The 14,818-nt window shown below is 39.9% G+C and overlaps 1 protein-coding gene across 1 annotated transcript in view; it reads left to right on the top strand.

Moving 5' to 3' along the window:
- The window catches only part of LOC122761936 (NACHT, LRR and PYD domains-containing protein 12-like), a 19,314-nt gene extending 4,934 nt beyond the window's left edge, over nt 1-14,380 (top strand). Inside the window, exons 5-11 of the mRNA XM_044017127.1 lie at nt 1,534-1,723; nt 1,808-3,608; nt 3,705-3,878; nt 10,724-10,897; nt 10,995-11,168; nt 13,629-13,675; nt 13,756-14,380. Coding sequence (XP_043873062.1) covers nt 1,534-1,723; nt 1,808-3,608; nt 3,705-3,878; nt 10,724-10,897; nt 10,995-11,168; nt 13,629-13,675; nt 13,756-14,282 — 3,087 coding nt within the window. The 3' untranslated portion in view covers nt 14,283-14,380. The remainder of the gene's footprint in view (nt 1-1,533; nt 1,724-1,807; nt 3,609-3,704; nt 3,879-10,723; nt 10,898-10,994; nt 11,169-13,628; nt 13,676-13,755) is intronic.
- Nucleotides 14,381-14,818: the final 438 nt, after the last annotated feature.

Genomic DNA, 14,818 nt, shown 5'->3' with positions numbered 1-14,818 from the left:
ACTACTGTTAATACTGAAGCAGAGTCCTGGGGCCTCATGTATAAACCGTGCGTACGCACAAAAAGACGGCGTACGCTTGCTTTCACGCACAGACGGCATGTATAAAAATGTACTTGGCGTGGAAGTTTGCGCATCGCAGCGCAAACTCTCGAGCTGCCGTGAGAATTTGCCGAGAGCTCCGCAAACTCTTGTCAGGTGGAGACGCTGCAATATTAAGCTCTGAAACTTATCACAGTGTTTGAAAATAATATTATTAATGTGTCTACAGTGACAAACATGAATTTTCTGTGACAAACAATACTGATACACCACGTACGTTTGAACATATGTGGATAACATCAGAGAGGACACTGAAGACGAAACTGATCCTGTGAGCACACACACACACTACAAACCTGTGTGTGTGTGTGTGTGTGTGTGTGTGTGTGTGGGAGAGTGAGTGTGTGTGTGTGTGTGTGTGTGAGAGAGAGGGAGACTCACTTATTTACTTTGAGCAAATTACTGAAATTAGTTTTCCACAGATGAATATTTTCTTTATGTAACACAGTGATGTAAACAGAGCTGCTGACATGAACACATGAACACATGAACACACGTCAGTCTATAATGTTTTAAACACAAAATAAAGTTACAGACTCATTTGTTGTAAGAAAACGGGACTTGAACGTTGAGTAGAACATTTTCTTTATCCCATTTTAATCCACACGATAACGAAATAACTACGAAAAAGTTATTCCGCCACCGCTGCGCCTTTCACCGGAAGAGAAAGGCGCAGCATCCACAACACAATCAGTGACAGTAATGAATGGTTACATGGAGTAACTCCGTGAACTCTGTCTGCTTATTTTGTGCGTAATGTGTGTAGATGATGATGTGTGACACTTATAGATTGTTGAAATAATCTGTAAATTCAGCTCACATGGATCAGTCATGTCTAAACATACATGTTACACCAGAAAAAAACATGCACAGGATCAACTATCAATGCACAGCCAGTTTTTTAAGCATCAATATTAATATGAGAGCAGTCGTTGTGACCCTGACATTTAGTTCCTTTGTGTTTATCACTAATTCCAAAAGAAACGACCAAAATAATCTATTTTTACAGATTTATACATCATAAATTGACGAGTTGATCGTGCACTTTCCTTCTTTTTCTTTTATTTCCCTCTTTCTTTGCTGCCACAGTTGTCCTTTTTCTTCAGGACAAAGGCGTTTTAGAGTCATTTGTATATTCATTTGTGGGTGGGCGTGGTGTGTTCCTCATTCATCTCCTCTCAGTTTCACGTTTGATGGGATGTATGAAGAAAAGGTGCGCAGTACTTGGCGTACGCACAGTTTTATAAATCTGAGATTTTTTTTGCGTATGTACTTCATAAATTTTTTGCGTACGCCGTCTTTTAGTATGAAAGCTGCGCACTCTTTTATACATGAGGCTCCTGGTCCTGACAGTCTGGATGCTGCTCTGTGGACCTGCAGGACTTCACTCTGTCACTGATCATCTGAGGTTAAACTTCACATGTTCTGTTCCAGCTGCTGGAGGAGAACATCATCTGCTTTGTGAAGAACGAGCTGAAGAAGATGCACAAGGTTCTGGATACAGATCACACAGAAGTCTCAGAGAGTCAGAGGGAGGATGAGGAGCAGAGGAGCAGCAGAGAGGCCTTTCTGAAGATCACAGAGGACTTCTTAAAGAGGATGAAGCAGGAGAAGCTAGCTGACAGTAAGAGGACTTTTAATGTGAAAGGAAGAATATCTTATTTTCTCAATGATCCACTCACTGATTTATTTTCTTGTGTTCTGTCAGAAATCAGACCTTCAGCTTGTCGACGTGAACTCAGATCAAACCTGAAGAAGAAGTTTCAGTGTTTGTTTGAGGGCGTGGCTAAAGCAGGAAACACCACCCTTCTGAATGAGATCTTCACAGAGCTCTACATCACAGAGGGAGGGACTGGAGAGGTCAATGAAGAACATGAGGTCAGACAGATTGAAAGAGCTTCCTGGAAACCAGACAGACCAGAAACATCCATCAGACAAGAAGACATCTTTAAAGCCTCAGCTGGAAGAGACAGACCAATCAGAAGAGTGATGACAAAGGGCGTGGCTGGCATTGGGAAAACAGTGTTAACACAGAAGTTCACTCTGGACTGGGCTGAAGACAAAAGCAACCAGGACGTACAGCTCATGTTTCCCTTCACCTTCAGAGAGCTGAATGTGCTGAAAGAGAAGAAGTTCAGTTTGGTGGAACTCATCCATCACTTCTTCACTGAAACCAAAGAAGCAGGAATCTGCAGGTTTGAAGACTTTAAGGTGGTCTTCATCTTTGATGGTCTGGACGAGTGTCGACTTCCTCTGGACTTCCACAACACTGAGATCCTGACTGACGTCACAGCGTCCACCTCAGTGGACGTGCTGCTGACAAACCTCATCAGGGGGAAACTGCTTCCCTCTGCTCGCCTCTGGACAACCACACGACCTGCAGCAGCCAATCAGATCCCTCCTGACTGTGTGGACATGGTGACAGAGGTCAGAGGGTTCAAGGACCCACAGAAGGAGGACTACTTCAGGAAGAGGTTCAGAGATGAGGAGAAGGCCAGGAGGATCATCTCCCACATCCAGACATCACGAAGCCTCCACATCATGTGCCACATCCCAGTCTTCTGCTGGATCACTGCAACAGTTCTGGAGAACATGCTGAAAACCAGAGATGGAGGAGAACTGCCCAAGACCCTGACTGAGATGTACATCCACTTCCTAGTGGTTCAGTCCAAAGTGAAGAGGGTCAAATATGATGGAGGAGCTGAGATGGATCCACACTGGAGTCCAGAGAACAAGAAGATGATTGAGTCTCTGGGGAAACTGGCTTTTGAGCAGCTGCAGAAAGGAAACCTGATCTTCTATGAATCAGACCTGACAGAGTGTGGCATCGATATCACAGCAGCTTCAGTTTACTCAGGAGTCTTCACTCAGATCTTTAAAGAGGAGAGAGGCCTGTACCAGGACAAGGTCTTCTGCTTTGTCCATCTGAGTGTTCAGGAGTTTCTAGCTGCTCTTCATGTTCATCTGACCTTCATCACCTCTGGAACAAATCTGTTGTCAGAAGAACCAACAACGAGCCAGTGGTCCATACAAACAAACAAACCTGAACTGAATCATCTGCACCAGAGTGCTGTGGACGAGGCCTTACTGAGTCCAAATGGACACCTGGACTTGTCCCTCCGCTTCCTCCTGGGTCTTTCACTGGCGACCAATCAGAAGCTCTTAAGAGGTCTACTGACACAAACAGGAAGTGGTTCACAGACCAATCAGAAAACAGTTGAGTACATCAAGAAGAAGATCAGTGAGAATCTGTCAGCAGAGAGAAGCATCAACCTGTTCCACTGTCTGAATGAACTGAACCATCGTTCTCTTGTGGAGGAGATCCAAGAGTCCCTCACATCAGGACGCCTGTCCAGAAAGACACTGTCTCCTGCTCAGTGGTCAGCTCTGGTCTTCATCTTACTGTCATCAGGAAAAGATCTGGAAGAGTTTGACCTGAAGAAATACTCTGCTTCAGAGGAGGCTCTTCTGAAGCTGCTGCCGGTGGTCAAAGCCTCCAACAAAGCTCTGTACGTGGATCAGTATATAAATATTAATAAGACATATTCTAAAGAGCACAAGACAAACATGTTTAACCTTTTGTTCATCACTGTTTCCTACCTCAGACTGAGTGGCTGTAACCTCTCAGAGAGAAGCTGTGAAGCTCTGTCCTCAGTCCTCAGCTCTGTGTCCTCTTGTCTGAGACACGTGGACCTGAGTAACAACGACCTGCAGGATCCAGGAGTGAAGCTGCTGTGTGATGGACTGAAGAGTCCTCACTGTTCTCTGGAGACTCTCAGGTTGGTGCTCAGCTGATTTATATGGACAATTCTACTCTGATAATTTATATTTCATTGACATTCAGAAACAGACATTCACATCCGGCAAAACAAACATGCATACATCTCACATCTGTTGTCTGCTCTAAATGCCTAGACAAAATAAAAACAATGAAAAAAGGAAAAACACACATTAGCAACTATGTACAAGTTAGGGAGTGATCCTTTTCGTAGTACAGTCATTGGTTTATAAAAATAAAATCAGGTCTATGGAGTGTGACATATTTGACCCAGTTCCCCCAGTATGAAGCAAATTTCTCCAATTGATGGTTAACAAATGCAGTTATCCTCTCCATTTTATAGATGTCCATTGTAATGTCCATCCATAAATTTAAAGTTGGGCTTTCCTTTTTGCAGGCCACCAGCAAGATATTTAGTTGATGTTTATCCCCTTTCAGCCATTCCTCAGGTATGTGTCCAAAAAGCATAGCCTTACTCTCGAGGGGTATTTCGCAGGTAAAGATCTCCTGTAGAGCCTTATGTATCCCTCTCCAGCCCTTAATGACAGGATAGTTCCAGAGAACATGGTAGTGGTCAGCATTTTGATTTCCACAGTTCCTCCAGCAGACAGGGGAATTATCATCATAGTGAGACTTCTGAGAAGGTGTAATAAAGTACCTAATCAAGCTTTTCCATCCAAATTCCCTCCACTTCTGTGAGCTGGTACATCTCCATTGATACCTCCAAATTGTTGTCCATTCTTCCTCAGATATATTTATCCCTCCTTCCTTCTCCCATTTTATTTGAATATATGAAGTAGAGTGAGATTTCAAATTAGACAGACCCTTATATAAGCCTGACACAGTTTTATTAATAGCTTTAATGATTGAATTAGACATGTGTTTATCTTTGTTAGATTTTTCATCTTTGTATTGACGTAATGCCGTAACTGCAGGTATCTATAAAAGTCTTGTTTTTCTAAAACATGTGTCCTTTTAAGCGTTTCAAAACTGAGTAACTTTCCATCTTTCATTACTCTACATAAGGCTGTTATACCGTTAGCTATCCAGTCCTTAAATCTAGAATCCAATTTATTAGGTCTAAAATCCGAATCATAAGCACACCATTTAAGAGCCAAAATATCATTTTCAAGTTTATGTTATTTTATAATAATTTTCCATACTTTAAGGGTCCACGCCACCCATGGATTATCAATGTTATTTATGTGGGTTTGCAAGTTATTATCAGCTAAAATTGCCTGTATGGGGATGGAGGGCGCTGCAAAATAAAAAATATCTAAAATATCCTCATCCTCCCTTTTGTTTAACCAGCTGTAAGGTTTTGAGGCGAACTGCTATATACCTGGATAGCAGTTTGTCCCACTTGTTAAATTGGTTTTGGTTAATCTCTATTGGCAATGTTTGAAATAAATATAAAAGTCTTGGCAATATAATCATTTTAATAGAGTCAATTCTTGAACTAAGGCTAAAGAAGGGAATTAAGTTCCATCTTGCTATATCATCCTTTATTTTTCTATGTATGGGTGAATAGTTATATTCCGATAATTTTGTAAGATCTTTTGGTAGGTTGATGCCTAAGTATTTAAAGGACTCTGTTTGCCATGTCAAGGGGTAGCTACTTTTGATTTCTCTTGGTGGGCATATTGTTCAAATGCTTGCATCAATTTAGGCAGAGAGTGAGTTGGTTGCGCAAGGTATATCAAAATATCATCTGCATAACAGGCCAATTTATATTCCGTCCCTTTAATAATGATTCCCTTAATATCTTCTTTTTGTCTGATGTACTGAGCTAGTGGTTCCAAATATAATGCGAAGAGCAGTGGTGACCATGCACAGCCCTGTCTGGTGCCCCTTTCTAGGGTAAAACTATTTGACAAATATCCATTGACCTTGACCCTGGCGGTAGGTTTGTCATATAGTGCCTGTATGGTTTTAATAATTGTATCGTGGAAGCCAATTCTATGCAACACTCTGTAGAGAAAAATCCAGTTAACCGAATCAAAGGCCTTTTCAGCATCTACGCTCATCACAATTGCTTCAGTTTGATTTCTTTGTATATGATCCATAATATGTAGTGTCTTTGGTATATTGTCTTGTGTTTAGCGTTGGTGTATGAAACCTGTCTAATCATTATGTATCAGTGTCGGCAGGAATTCTTCTAATCGTTTGGCCATAGCAGAAGTAAATCATTTATAGTCCACATTAACAACAGAGATTGGCCTAAAAGAGCCACACTCCACTTTATCCTTGCCTTCTTTTGGTATGGCTGAAATGATTGCCTCCTTCCAGCTGGGTGGCGTTTGCACATTTTTTAAAGCCCAATTCAGAGTAGGAAGTAAAACAGGTATTAGTTCTTTTTTAAATTCCTTGTACCACTCTGCCGTGTAGCCATCAGATCCTGGTGATTTGCTTAATTTAAGTCTACCAATTGCAACTTTTAATTCTTCTTCAGTTATATCTGCAGTCATCATTTTATTTTGATTTTCATCGAGAGTGGGTAAATCTAGGGAATTCAGGAAGCTGTCAATTTGGGCCACACTCCCACCTGGGACTTCAGAATATAAGGTTTTGTAAAACACTTCAAAAGCTTCCTGAATTTCATTTAGTTTATTTTTTATCGCTTTTGTCCTTGGATCCCTAATTTTATGAATTGTATTTTCGGCTATCCTTTTTTTCAATTTCCATGCCAATACTTTCATAGATTTGGAGCCACTTTCGTAGTGTTTCTGTTTCAGAAACATTAAATCTTTCTCGATTTCTTGTGTAGCCAAATTATTAATTTCATTCCTCGTGTGTCTAATTTCTCTCAATGTATTCTGTGCCAAATCTAATTTCTGTTTTCCTTCTAGCACTTTTAGCTTGTTTTTGAAATCCTCTCACTTTTTATTCCTATTTTTTTTCTTAAATGACGATATTGCTATAATTTTCCCTCTCAGAACAGCCTTCAGAGTATCCCATAACATGGGAGGTGAAACCTCTCCAGTATCATTGAATTCTAAGAAGAGACACATTTCTGATTTAATTTGTGCCTTAAAAGACAGATCATTCAACAGACTGGAATTCAATTGTAATTGGATTCCCATCTATCTTACCCCTTACTTAAAATAAACGTGCCCTCTTTATCACCCATTTCGAATACTTTTTCAAAATGTAGCTTGTTTGAAATGAGAATAGCAACTCCTCTTCTATGCCCTGATTTGTATGAAGAAAAAAACAGATTTGTAAAGCCCCTTTTCTTTAGCTTTATATGCTCCTTGTCTGTCAAATGGGTCTCTTGTAAATAAACCACATGGGCTTGTTCTGTTCTCACTTTAGATAGGATTTTACTACGTTTAACTGGATTCAACAGCCCATTGACATTAAACGAAATGAATTTTCATTTGTCACTAGCCATACTTATTTACTTGTAAGTGTACCAACAAACTTAACAAGATGAAAACTGAAAGATCTGCTCCCTGAACAAATAACAACACCAAACATAAGCAAGAAATAGAAAAAAGGACAAACAAAAAGAGTGATCCCAAGGCCGGGGTCTCTAAGAAAAGACCCTGGCCTGAGCTAGATAAAATATCTAGCTGTGAGGGAAAGCCTCTCCCACCTGTGGGCTGAGGGCCCCCACCATGGCGCTCTAAAAAAGAAAAGAAAAGGTCTCTGTTCATTCCACAGAAAATGTGTCCTTATACAGCAACCCTCGCCTGTATGTGGGTCAATGACATATAAGGTTTTTTAACAGGTCAATTTAAAAATATGATAAATATGAATTTCTATTGCAATTGGTCAAAGCTTTACAATGTCATGTGTACATGCATACATGTTAAAATCTTGAATTACGATATTTTGGTGGTTTTTCACGTAAATGAATTGGTCGTTTCCCTCCAAAATGTCATGTGGTGCGACCATCAATCATCTTAAAAATGTATTTATTTAATCAACATATTTACCCTTTTTTCACAAGTTCTTAGTAAAATGATGTGTCTAGAAACTAATTATTTGGATTTCTGTTGAATTGTCATACATACTGATATAATCCTCATTCCTCTAAAGTCATGGTCACCGTTTTGCATGTAGTTTGCATGCTAATTTTTCCTGTAAAATGCATAAAAATAATGAAAATGTAAACAAAATCCCACTAACTTCATCTTACCCCATCAGTGAATAAGTTTCTGCCACAGAAAGAAGGTATCACTTTTTTTATTTTGCTACAGTTATTGCTATTAATGGTCGCGCCACATGATGGGTGGTCGCACCACATGATGAAACCAGCTTAAATCTCTTACAAATCAATAGAATAAGAGACAATCATTTGTTTAAAACAGATTTTATTAATTTAAATATTGAAGACAAACATCTCTTTTCAACACTTTTCATTTAATTTCATTTTGGTTAACACATTAACTTTCATTGCCATTCTTTTACAAACACTGTGTTGAAGTGAATTTTTGTAAACATTTCACAAATCAGTAAGGAACAAGATGAACTCAGACACATCAAACTTGAAGACATCTAACTATTCATACCATCATCCTCATTCTTATATGAATGTTGGAGATATGGTTTAGGTATTTCCTTAACCCCAGGAACTTTTAAACTTGTTCCAGTCTTGGCTTCTCAATTTAGAACAGCGAGAAGTTGTTGGCTCAGGTTCAGAGATGACTGCTATGACATCTTTCTTATAGTAGAATATGGCATCTGGAGCTTTTATTCAGGTGAATAAGTTCTTACTCCCTGACTGTAAAACCTTCCAGCAGGCAAAACTGTAACTCTTTTTATCTATTTATTGTTATAGTTGGTATCAAAGCACTGTTGTCATCAAAATGCATCATCAAAGCTCTTTTGTTATATGTTAACCTTCGTATGTGTCTTTGTAAAACTACTGATCAACAGGATCTGTACGCATAGCATTGACCCTGATATCTTCTCCCACAACCTCAAGAACTTGGCCTACATATGGAAGTTCATCGTATGTTACAATCACAAAACATAAACCCTGATCACTTTCCCCCTTCTGTGACTGTGAGGTTGAGGCCTCCTCCATGTTGGATGTGGTGTTCCGCATGTCAACTTTTACAGGCTGGTAACATGAGCATATTTTCATTTTGGCTTGTTTGCAAAAGCACGATACCTCCCTACATAAGGAATCTTTCCCTGCTGCTTTCTTCTCTGGTAGCTGAAACAAATTTAGTATTGTGTCAAGCTACAGTGTATACAGTTTGGCTTTTTTCAGATACAGCAGACTGACATTTCAATTAAAATGTGTATTATATTTTAAATCCCCTCCACACAATATAACTTCATGTAATTCAAGTTGCTTTTTAATACAAAGTTTTTTTTAGCTTTTACATAAACCTTACTGTTCTCCTTGCAAGGTACCCAGGGTCAGAGTTCACACGCTGCCTGTGGCGCACGGTCTTCACTGCTTGAGAGCGGCATCTAATGAAATGGATTTTTTTTTTTAAACTTTAGAAAGACATAATGGCAACATGACATGTCACAAATATTTGTTCTTTATTTTTTTTGTGCCAATGTTATCAATAAGGATTTAACATAAAGCATTGCTTCTGAATTGTATGAAAAATTAAGAAAAAGCACAATTTTATCTTTTAAATATTATAACAATTTACTACCTTTTAAATATATATATTAAAACACAAAACTTCCTTTAAAATAAGTCTACAACTCATTGAAAGCTAGCTGCAATGGTCGCACCGCATGATATTTGGTCGCACCACATGATATTTGGTCGCACCACGATATTTAATGCAAGATGATATTTGAATTAATTTCGCACCACAGATATTTGGTGCAATGATATTTTGATGATATTTGGTCGCACTTTCTGCTATTAATTAGCACCACATGATATTTGAGCACTACGATATTTGGTCGTTGATATTTGGTCGCACCACATGATATTTGGAACATGATATTTGGTCACAAGATATTTGGCACCACATGATATTTGGTCGCACCACATGATATTTTCATATTCAATCAACATTTACAGGCATAGCATTGGACACCTAAACAAAAGTTGGTATCAAATTATGAATTTGTAAAAATAAATCAATATTTATTGTGTTTTTGAGATCATACCACATGACATCCATATTTGAAAACTATCTACCAGCCATTTTAAAAGCAGTTATTTTAAAAGATGAGAGAGAGTTACAAACCTGCTAACTGATTCTGTGGGTCCTCTGCAAAGTTGTTTGTGATGTAACTTCCTGTCTTGGGGTGGCTTTGAAAATGAAAGTTCCAAAATGGTGGTTTCTTCATGGTCGCACCACATGATATTTCATAAAATGGACATACTCGGACAAAGTTTACTTAATAAACGTAAATAAGAGGGAAATGTCATTACAAGATCACTGTAATTTCACATGAGGTTACAAAACACTTTAGAATTTATGCCACATAGGGCAGAAAATACATTTGAATAGATTAAGATTCATTTTAAATAAATGTCCAAAACTGGATTCATGACTGGACGGTCACACCACAAGATATTTTTACATTTTCCGTAGCAATACAAATGAAATGCCTAATGATTTTTGAATATATTTTTCTCGAATATATTTTTAACAAGAAAAAATGCAGTTGGACAGTATAATTAGCCGTCATGTCATTGACCCATAAATATTCTCATCATGTGGTGAATATAGCACGTTCTGTTTAGCTTTCCAACTCTTCAAAAATCAGTCAAAGCTTATACTTCTTCTGGAGAGGATGGGGACTGCCTTCTGAAAGCTCGCAGTTTCTCCTTGATACCCTTCTCTCGCTCCTCACCTGTCCCTGATTATTTTTTTAATTACATATGTGAATAGATTTTCTTGAACTCCTCCTCAGAATGAGTGGCTGTAAACTCTCAGAGAGAAGCTGTGAAGCTCTGTCCTCAGTCCTCAGCTCTGTGTCCTCTCGTCTGAGACACGTGGACCTGAGTAACAACGACCTGCAGGATCAAGGAGTGAAGCTGCTGTGTGATGGACTGAAGAGTCCTCACTGTTCTCTGGAGACTCTCAGGTCAGAACTCTGACTCAGACTCTTTGCTTCTTTAGGTTCTTGTTGATGAAGATGTTTTTTCTGAATCACTGAGTTCATCATATCTTCTTAACTCCAGTCTGTCAGGTTGTCTGGTCTCAGAGGAAGGATGTTCTTCTCTGACCTCAGCTCTGAACTCCAACCCCTCCCATCTGAGAGAACTGGACCTGAGCTACAATCATCCAGGAGACTCAGGAGAGAAGCTGCTGTCTGCTGGACTGAAGAGTCCTCACTGGAGACTGGACACTCTCAGGCATTCTCCTCTTCCTCCTCCTCCTTCCTCTTCATGTTCATCAGCAGTATTCAAACTTGTCAGCAGGTTCAGGTTGAAGATGTCCTGTTATTATGTTTTCCTCTGTCAGTGAGTATAACCAAACATTAGTGACACTTTTTAAACACCTTGTGAGAACGAGTGAATGTCACGTAGTTCAGCCTGAGAAACGACCAGAACCATGAACTGGACAGATCATCTGCACAGAGTAGCAGCATCATGTGAGAAGTCCTGGTACTGGGTACAGAACAGTCCTGGTCCACTTCAAACAGTCTACGGTCAAACTAAAGTAAAGATGTCTTTATTCTGTGGTGTTTGTAGTGAGTTGTGTACGAGATGTTCGTCATCTAACAGCTACAATCAAGTTGTTCTTCATTCTTCATTCAACGGTGAAAACACACAAGTTTTGGAAGCAGCAGTAACAGCGACGAGCCTCCGCAGCAGCAGCTGCATAAGTAGCCATGTGTTTCCTCTGTGACGCGCAGCTGAAAAAACCACGAAAGCACTGGAAACTAGGTCTCGATTCAAGCAAGCGATCAAACAACCGTAATTCAAATACAAAGTTTATGCTTTTTAGACCCACAATACTGCGATTTGATACACTGTAAAAAATACAAATGAAATCCCTCTATTTTATCTATTTTCTTTGTTTACTTGGTTTGTGCTGGGCCAACTTGTTGCTGGTTTACTCGTGGTGGGTTTCAAATGTATAAACAGAAGTTGTCTTCTGTGTTGTCCACGTGGTGGCGCTGTTGAGTAAATGCGTAGCCTCCTGAAACTGTGGTCTCTGGTTCGGCAGACACCGGCCGTTTCTCAATATCCATACTTGTGCGTACTTGTGCGTACTTGTGCGCACTCCGGTACTGTTCAAGTGCTGTTCCAATTCTCAAGTAAGCGAACAGCGAGGACCCGGAAGTATTCTCGCTCCGCCCATTTTTACCAGGTATGCATCGGAGGTGACTTGAGCGTACTTGGGATGGCCATGTATCCCAGAATACTGAAGTATATGAACTAAGAAGAACACATTAACACAGCTAAAGTTTAATACTTCAATGTATTGATGATTGACATTAATAAGTAAACATGAGACAAGAGGGTCTCTGGGACACATGACAAGTCAGACCATACGTTTTACAATAGGCATCCTGTATAGGACAGGAAACTTGAGGGTCTGTTTTGAATATGGTTAGTTAGGAAATATAGATGTCTCTTGTTTGACTAAATGGTGATATTGTCCAATTTAAAGATCATGGGACAGTATGGTATATCTGGACCCAACTTGTTTTTCAAGTTGTTGCATTATGGAAACAGGAGAAAGGCGGGGGTCCAAACATGTGATGCCTGCAAATAAGAATGCTAGAAAATCTATATAAGGTTAGTTTTGCTTTTCTGAGGCAGAATTGTTCGGAGATTCGGCAAGAACACATTCTCCCGAGCTGCTGCAGAGCTTGGTTCTGCCGCCTGACTTGTGACTAAATCAAATCCCTTTGTTCGGTACAAGTCCTGTGTCAGTGGGGTCTTCTCCTGCATCATCAACTCATCACCTATCGTTCATAAGAAGAAGGAAGCCTGACAAAAACGACAAAAACGATAAGCTCCGCCTCTGCGGACGCTCGGCGCTCACTGTGCCCGGCACAGAGCAGCGTGACCTCGGCCTGTCCTGATGAAATGATCCGCTGGCTCAGACGTCGCTGTCATTAGATGCTCGGTGTGATCCATAGATTTGTTGTTGACGTGTTATTTTGTTTTTAATGGAAACGTTTTGACCTGACAGTTTAAAAGTTTGTATATTGTTAATGTTTTATTTATTCTAACTTTGAATGTTAGATTTATATTAAAGTCGCACGGTCATTGTATCTGTATTTAAATATAATATGTAGATATTAGATATGTAGAGTAGTATATATTTGTACAAGTCATATATATATACATATATACTACTCTACAATGCTGTAATATATCTATTTTCCACATTGTATTATTCGTGTTGTATATTTTAATAGAAATAAATTAATAAATGAAGTTAAATATTTAAAATGTAAAAATAATAACAACATATATATGCATTTATTAAAAGTATTTCATATGTTCATTTATCAACACCGTAGGTGGCGCTAATGAGGCTGCAGCACTGCAGCACTACAGCAGAACTACAGCAGAACAATACATACATACTTGCATACTTGAGTATTGAGAAACAACCACATACTTGTGTACTCCTGTACTTGGCAAGTATATACTCCCAGCGTACTTCTCAAGTATATACTTCCCAAGTAAGCAAGTACATACTTGCATACTTGAGTATTGAGAAACAGCCACCGTCTTCTCTTTGAAACACACCTGTCCTTGTAGTTCATCATTGTGTCCACCAGAGTGCGTCATTAAGACAACAGTTTGGACTCATGTTGGACAGAAACTCATTCAGACTGTTTCTTCCTCCAGGATGGACCATGCTGGAGAGCAGAGGTTAAAACCTGGTCTCAGGAAGTGTAAGTATGGATTTACAGGAAATAACAACATATCAGCTGATCATCAATAAGCTGCAGCTGTGTCTCGTTGTCTTCATCAGATTCATGTGAACTGGAACTGGACACAAACACAATGAGCAGAAACCTCAAACTGTCTGAGGACAACAGGAAAGTGACCGGTGTGACAGAATATCAGTGGTATCCTGATCATCCAGACAGATTTGAGTCCTGGTCTCAGCTGCTGTGTAGACCTGGTCTGACTGGTCGCTGTTACTGGGAGGTCGAGTGGAGAGGAGATGTTTTTATATCACTGAGTTACAGAGGAATCAAGAGGAAAGACAACAGTTCTGACTGTGTGTTTGGACATAATGATCAGTCCTGGAGTCTGTTCTGCTCTGATGTTCATCGTAACTCTGTCTGTCACTGTGGGACAGAAACACCCATCATGTCCTCTGTCTCTAACAGAGTATCAGTGTATGTGGACTGTCCTGCTGGGACTCTGTCCTTCTACAGCGTCTCCTCTGACTCACTGATCCACCTCCACACCTTCAGGACCACATTCACTGAACCGGTTTATCCTGGGTTCTGGGTCTGGGATGGTTCCTCAGTGTCTCTGTGTCCTCTGTAGGACATGAAGAGACAGCAGCTTCAGTGGTGGACGAGGTCAAAGCTCGTCTCAGTCATTCTTTGTTGAAACCATCAATAAATAAAGACTTAAAAAATCAACATGTCTGTCATTAACTGAGCCGCCGTCCTGCGCTGTGAGCGCCCCCTGCTGCTGAGAACCAGCCTGAAACACACAGGTTCACACACACTGAGATAAAAATAACAAAAAGTGAATGTTTGAAAGTGAAATTAAAAGATACAGAAAGTAAAATCAACTAGTACCGCGCGCGGTTCTGAACGGGTTCGAGCCGACCGCTCTCACCCGTTCATTCACCGCGCGTGGTACTAGTTATTTTCAGTACTAGTTATTTTCAGTACTAGTTATTTTCAGCGGCGTCCCCGCACATGTCGATCCAAATTTCGGGGGGGATCGGCAACGTATGGCAAAGTTATAGGGCACTTCCTGTTTAAAATTGCCGACTTCCTGTACGGTCAAATGCGCGTCCGTAAACGTGTTCAGGGAAGTTCCCTTGTCTTACATATCAAGTTTTGTGCATA

Source organism: Solea senegalensis, unplaced genomic scaffold, assembly GCF_019176455.1.
Source record: "Solea senegalensis isolate Sse05_10M unplaced genomic scaffold, IFAPA_SoseM_1 scf7180000015104, whole genome shotgun sequence".
NCBI lineage: Eukaryota > Metazoa > Chordata > Actinopteri > Pleuronectiformes > Soleidae > Solea > Solea senegalensis.
This window is presented reverse-complemented; position numbering and strand designations above follow the sequence as displayed.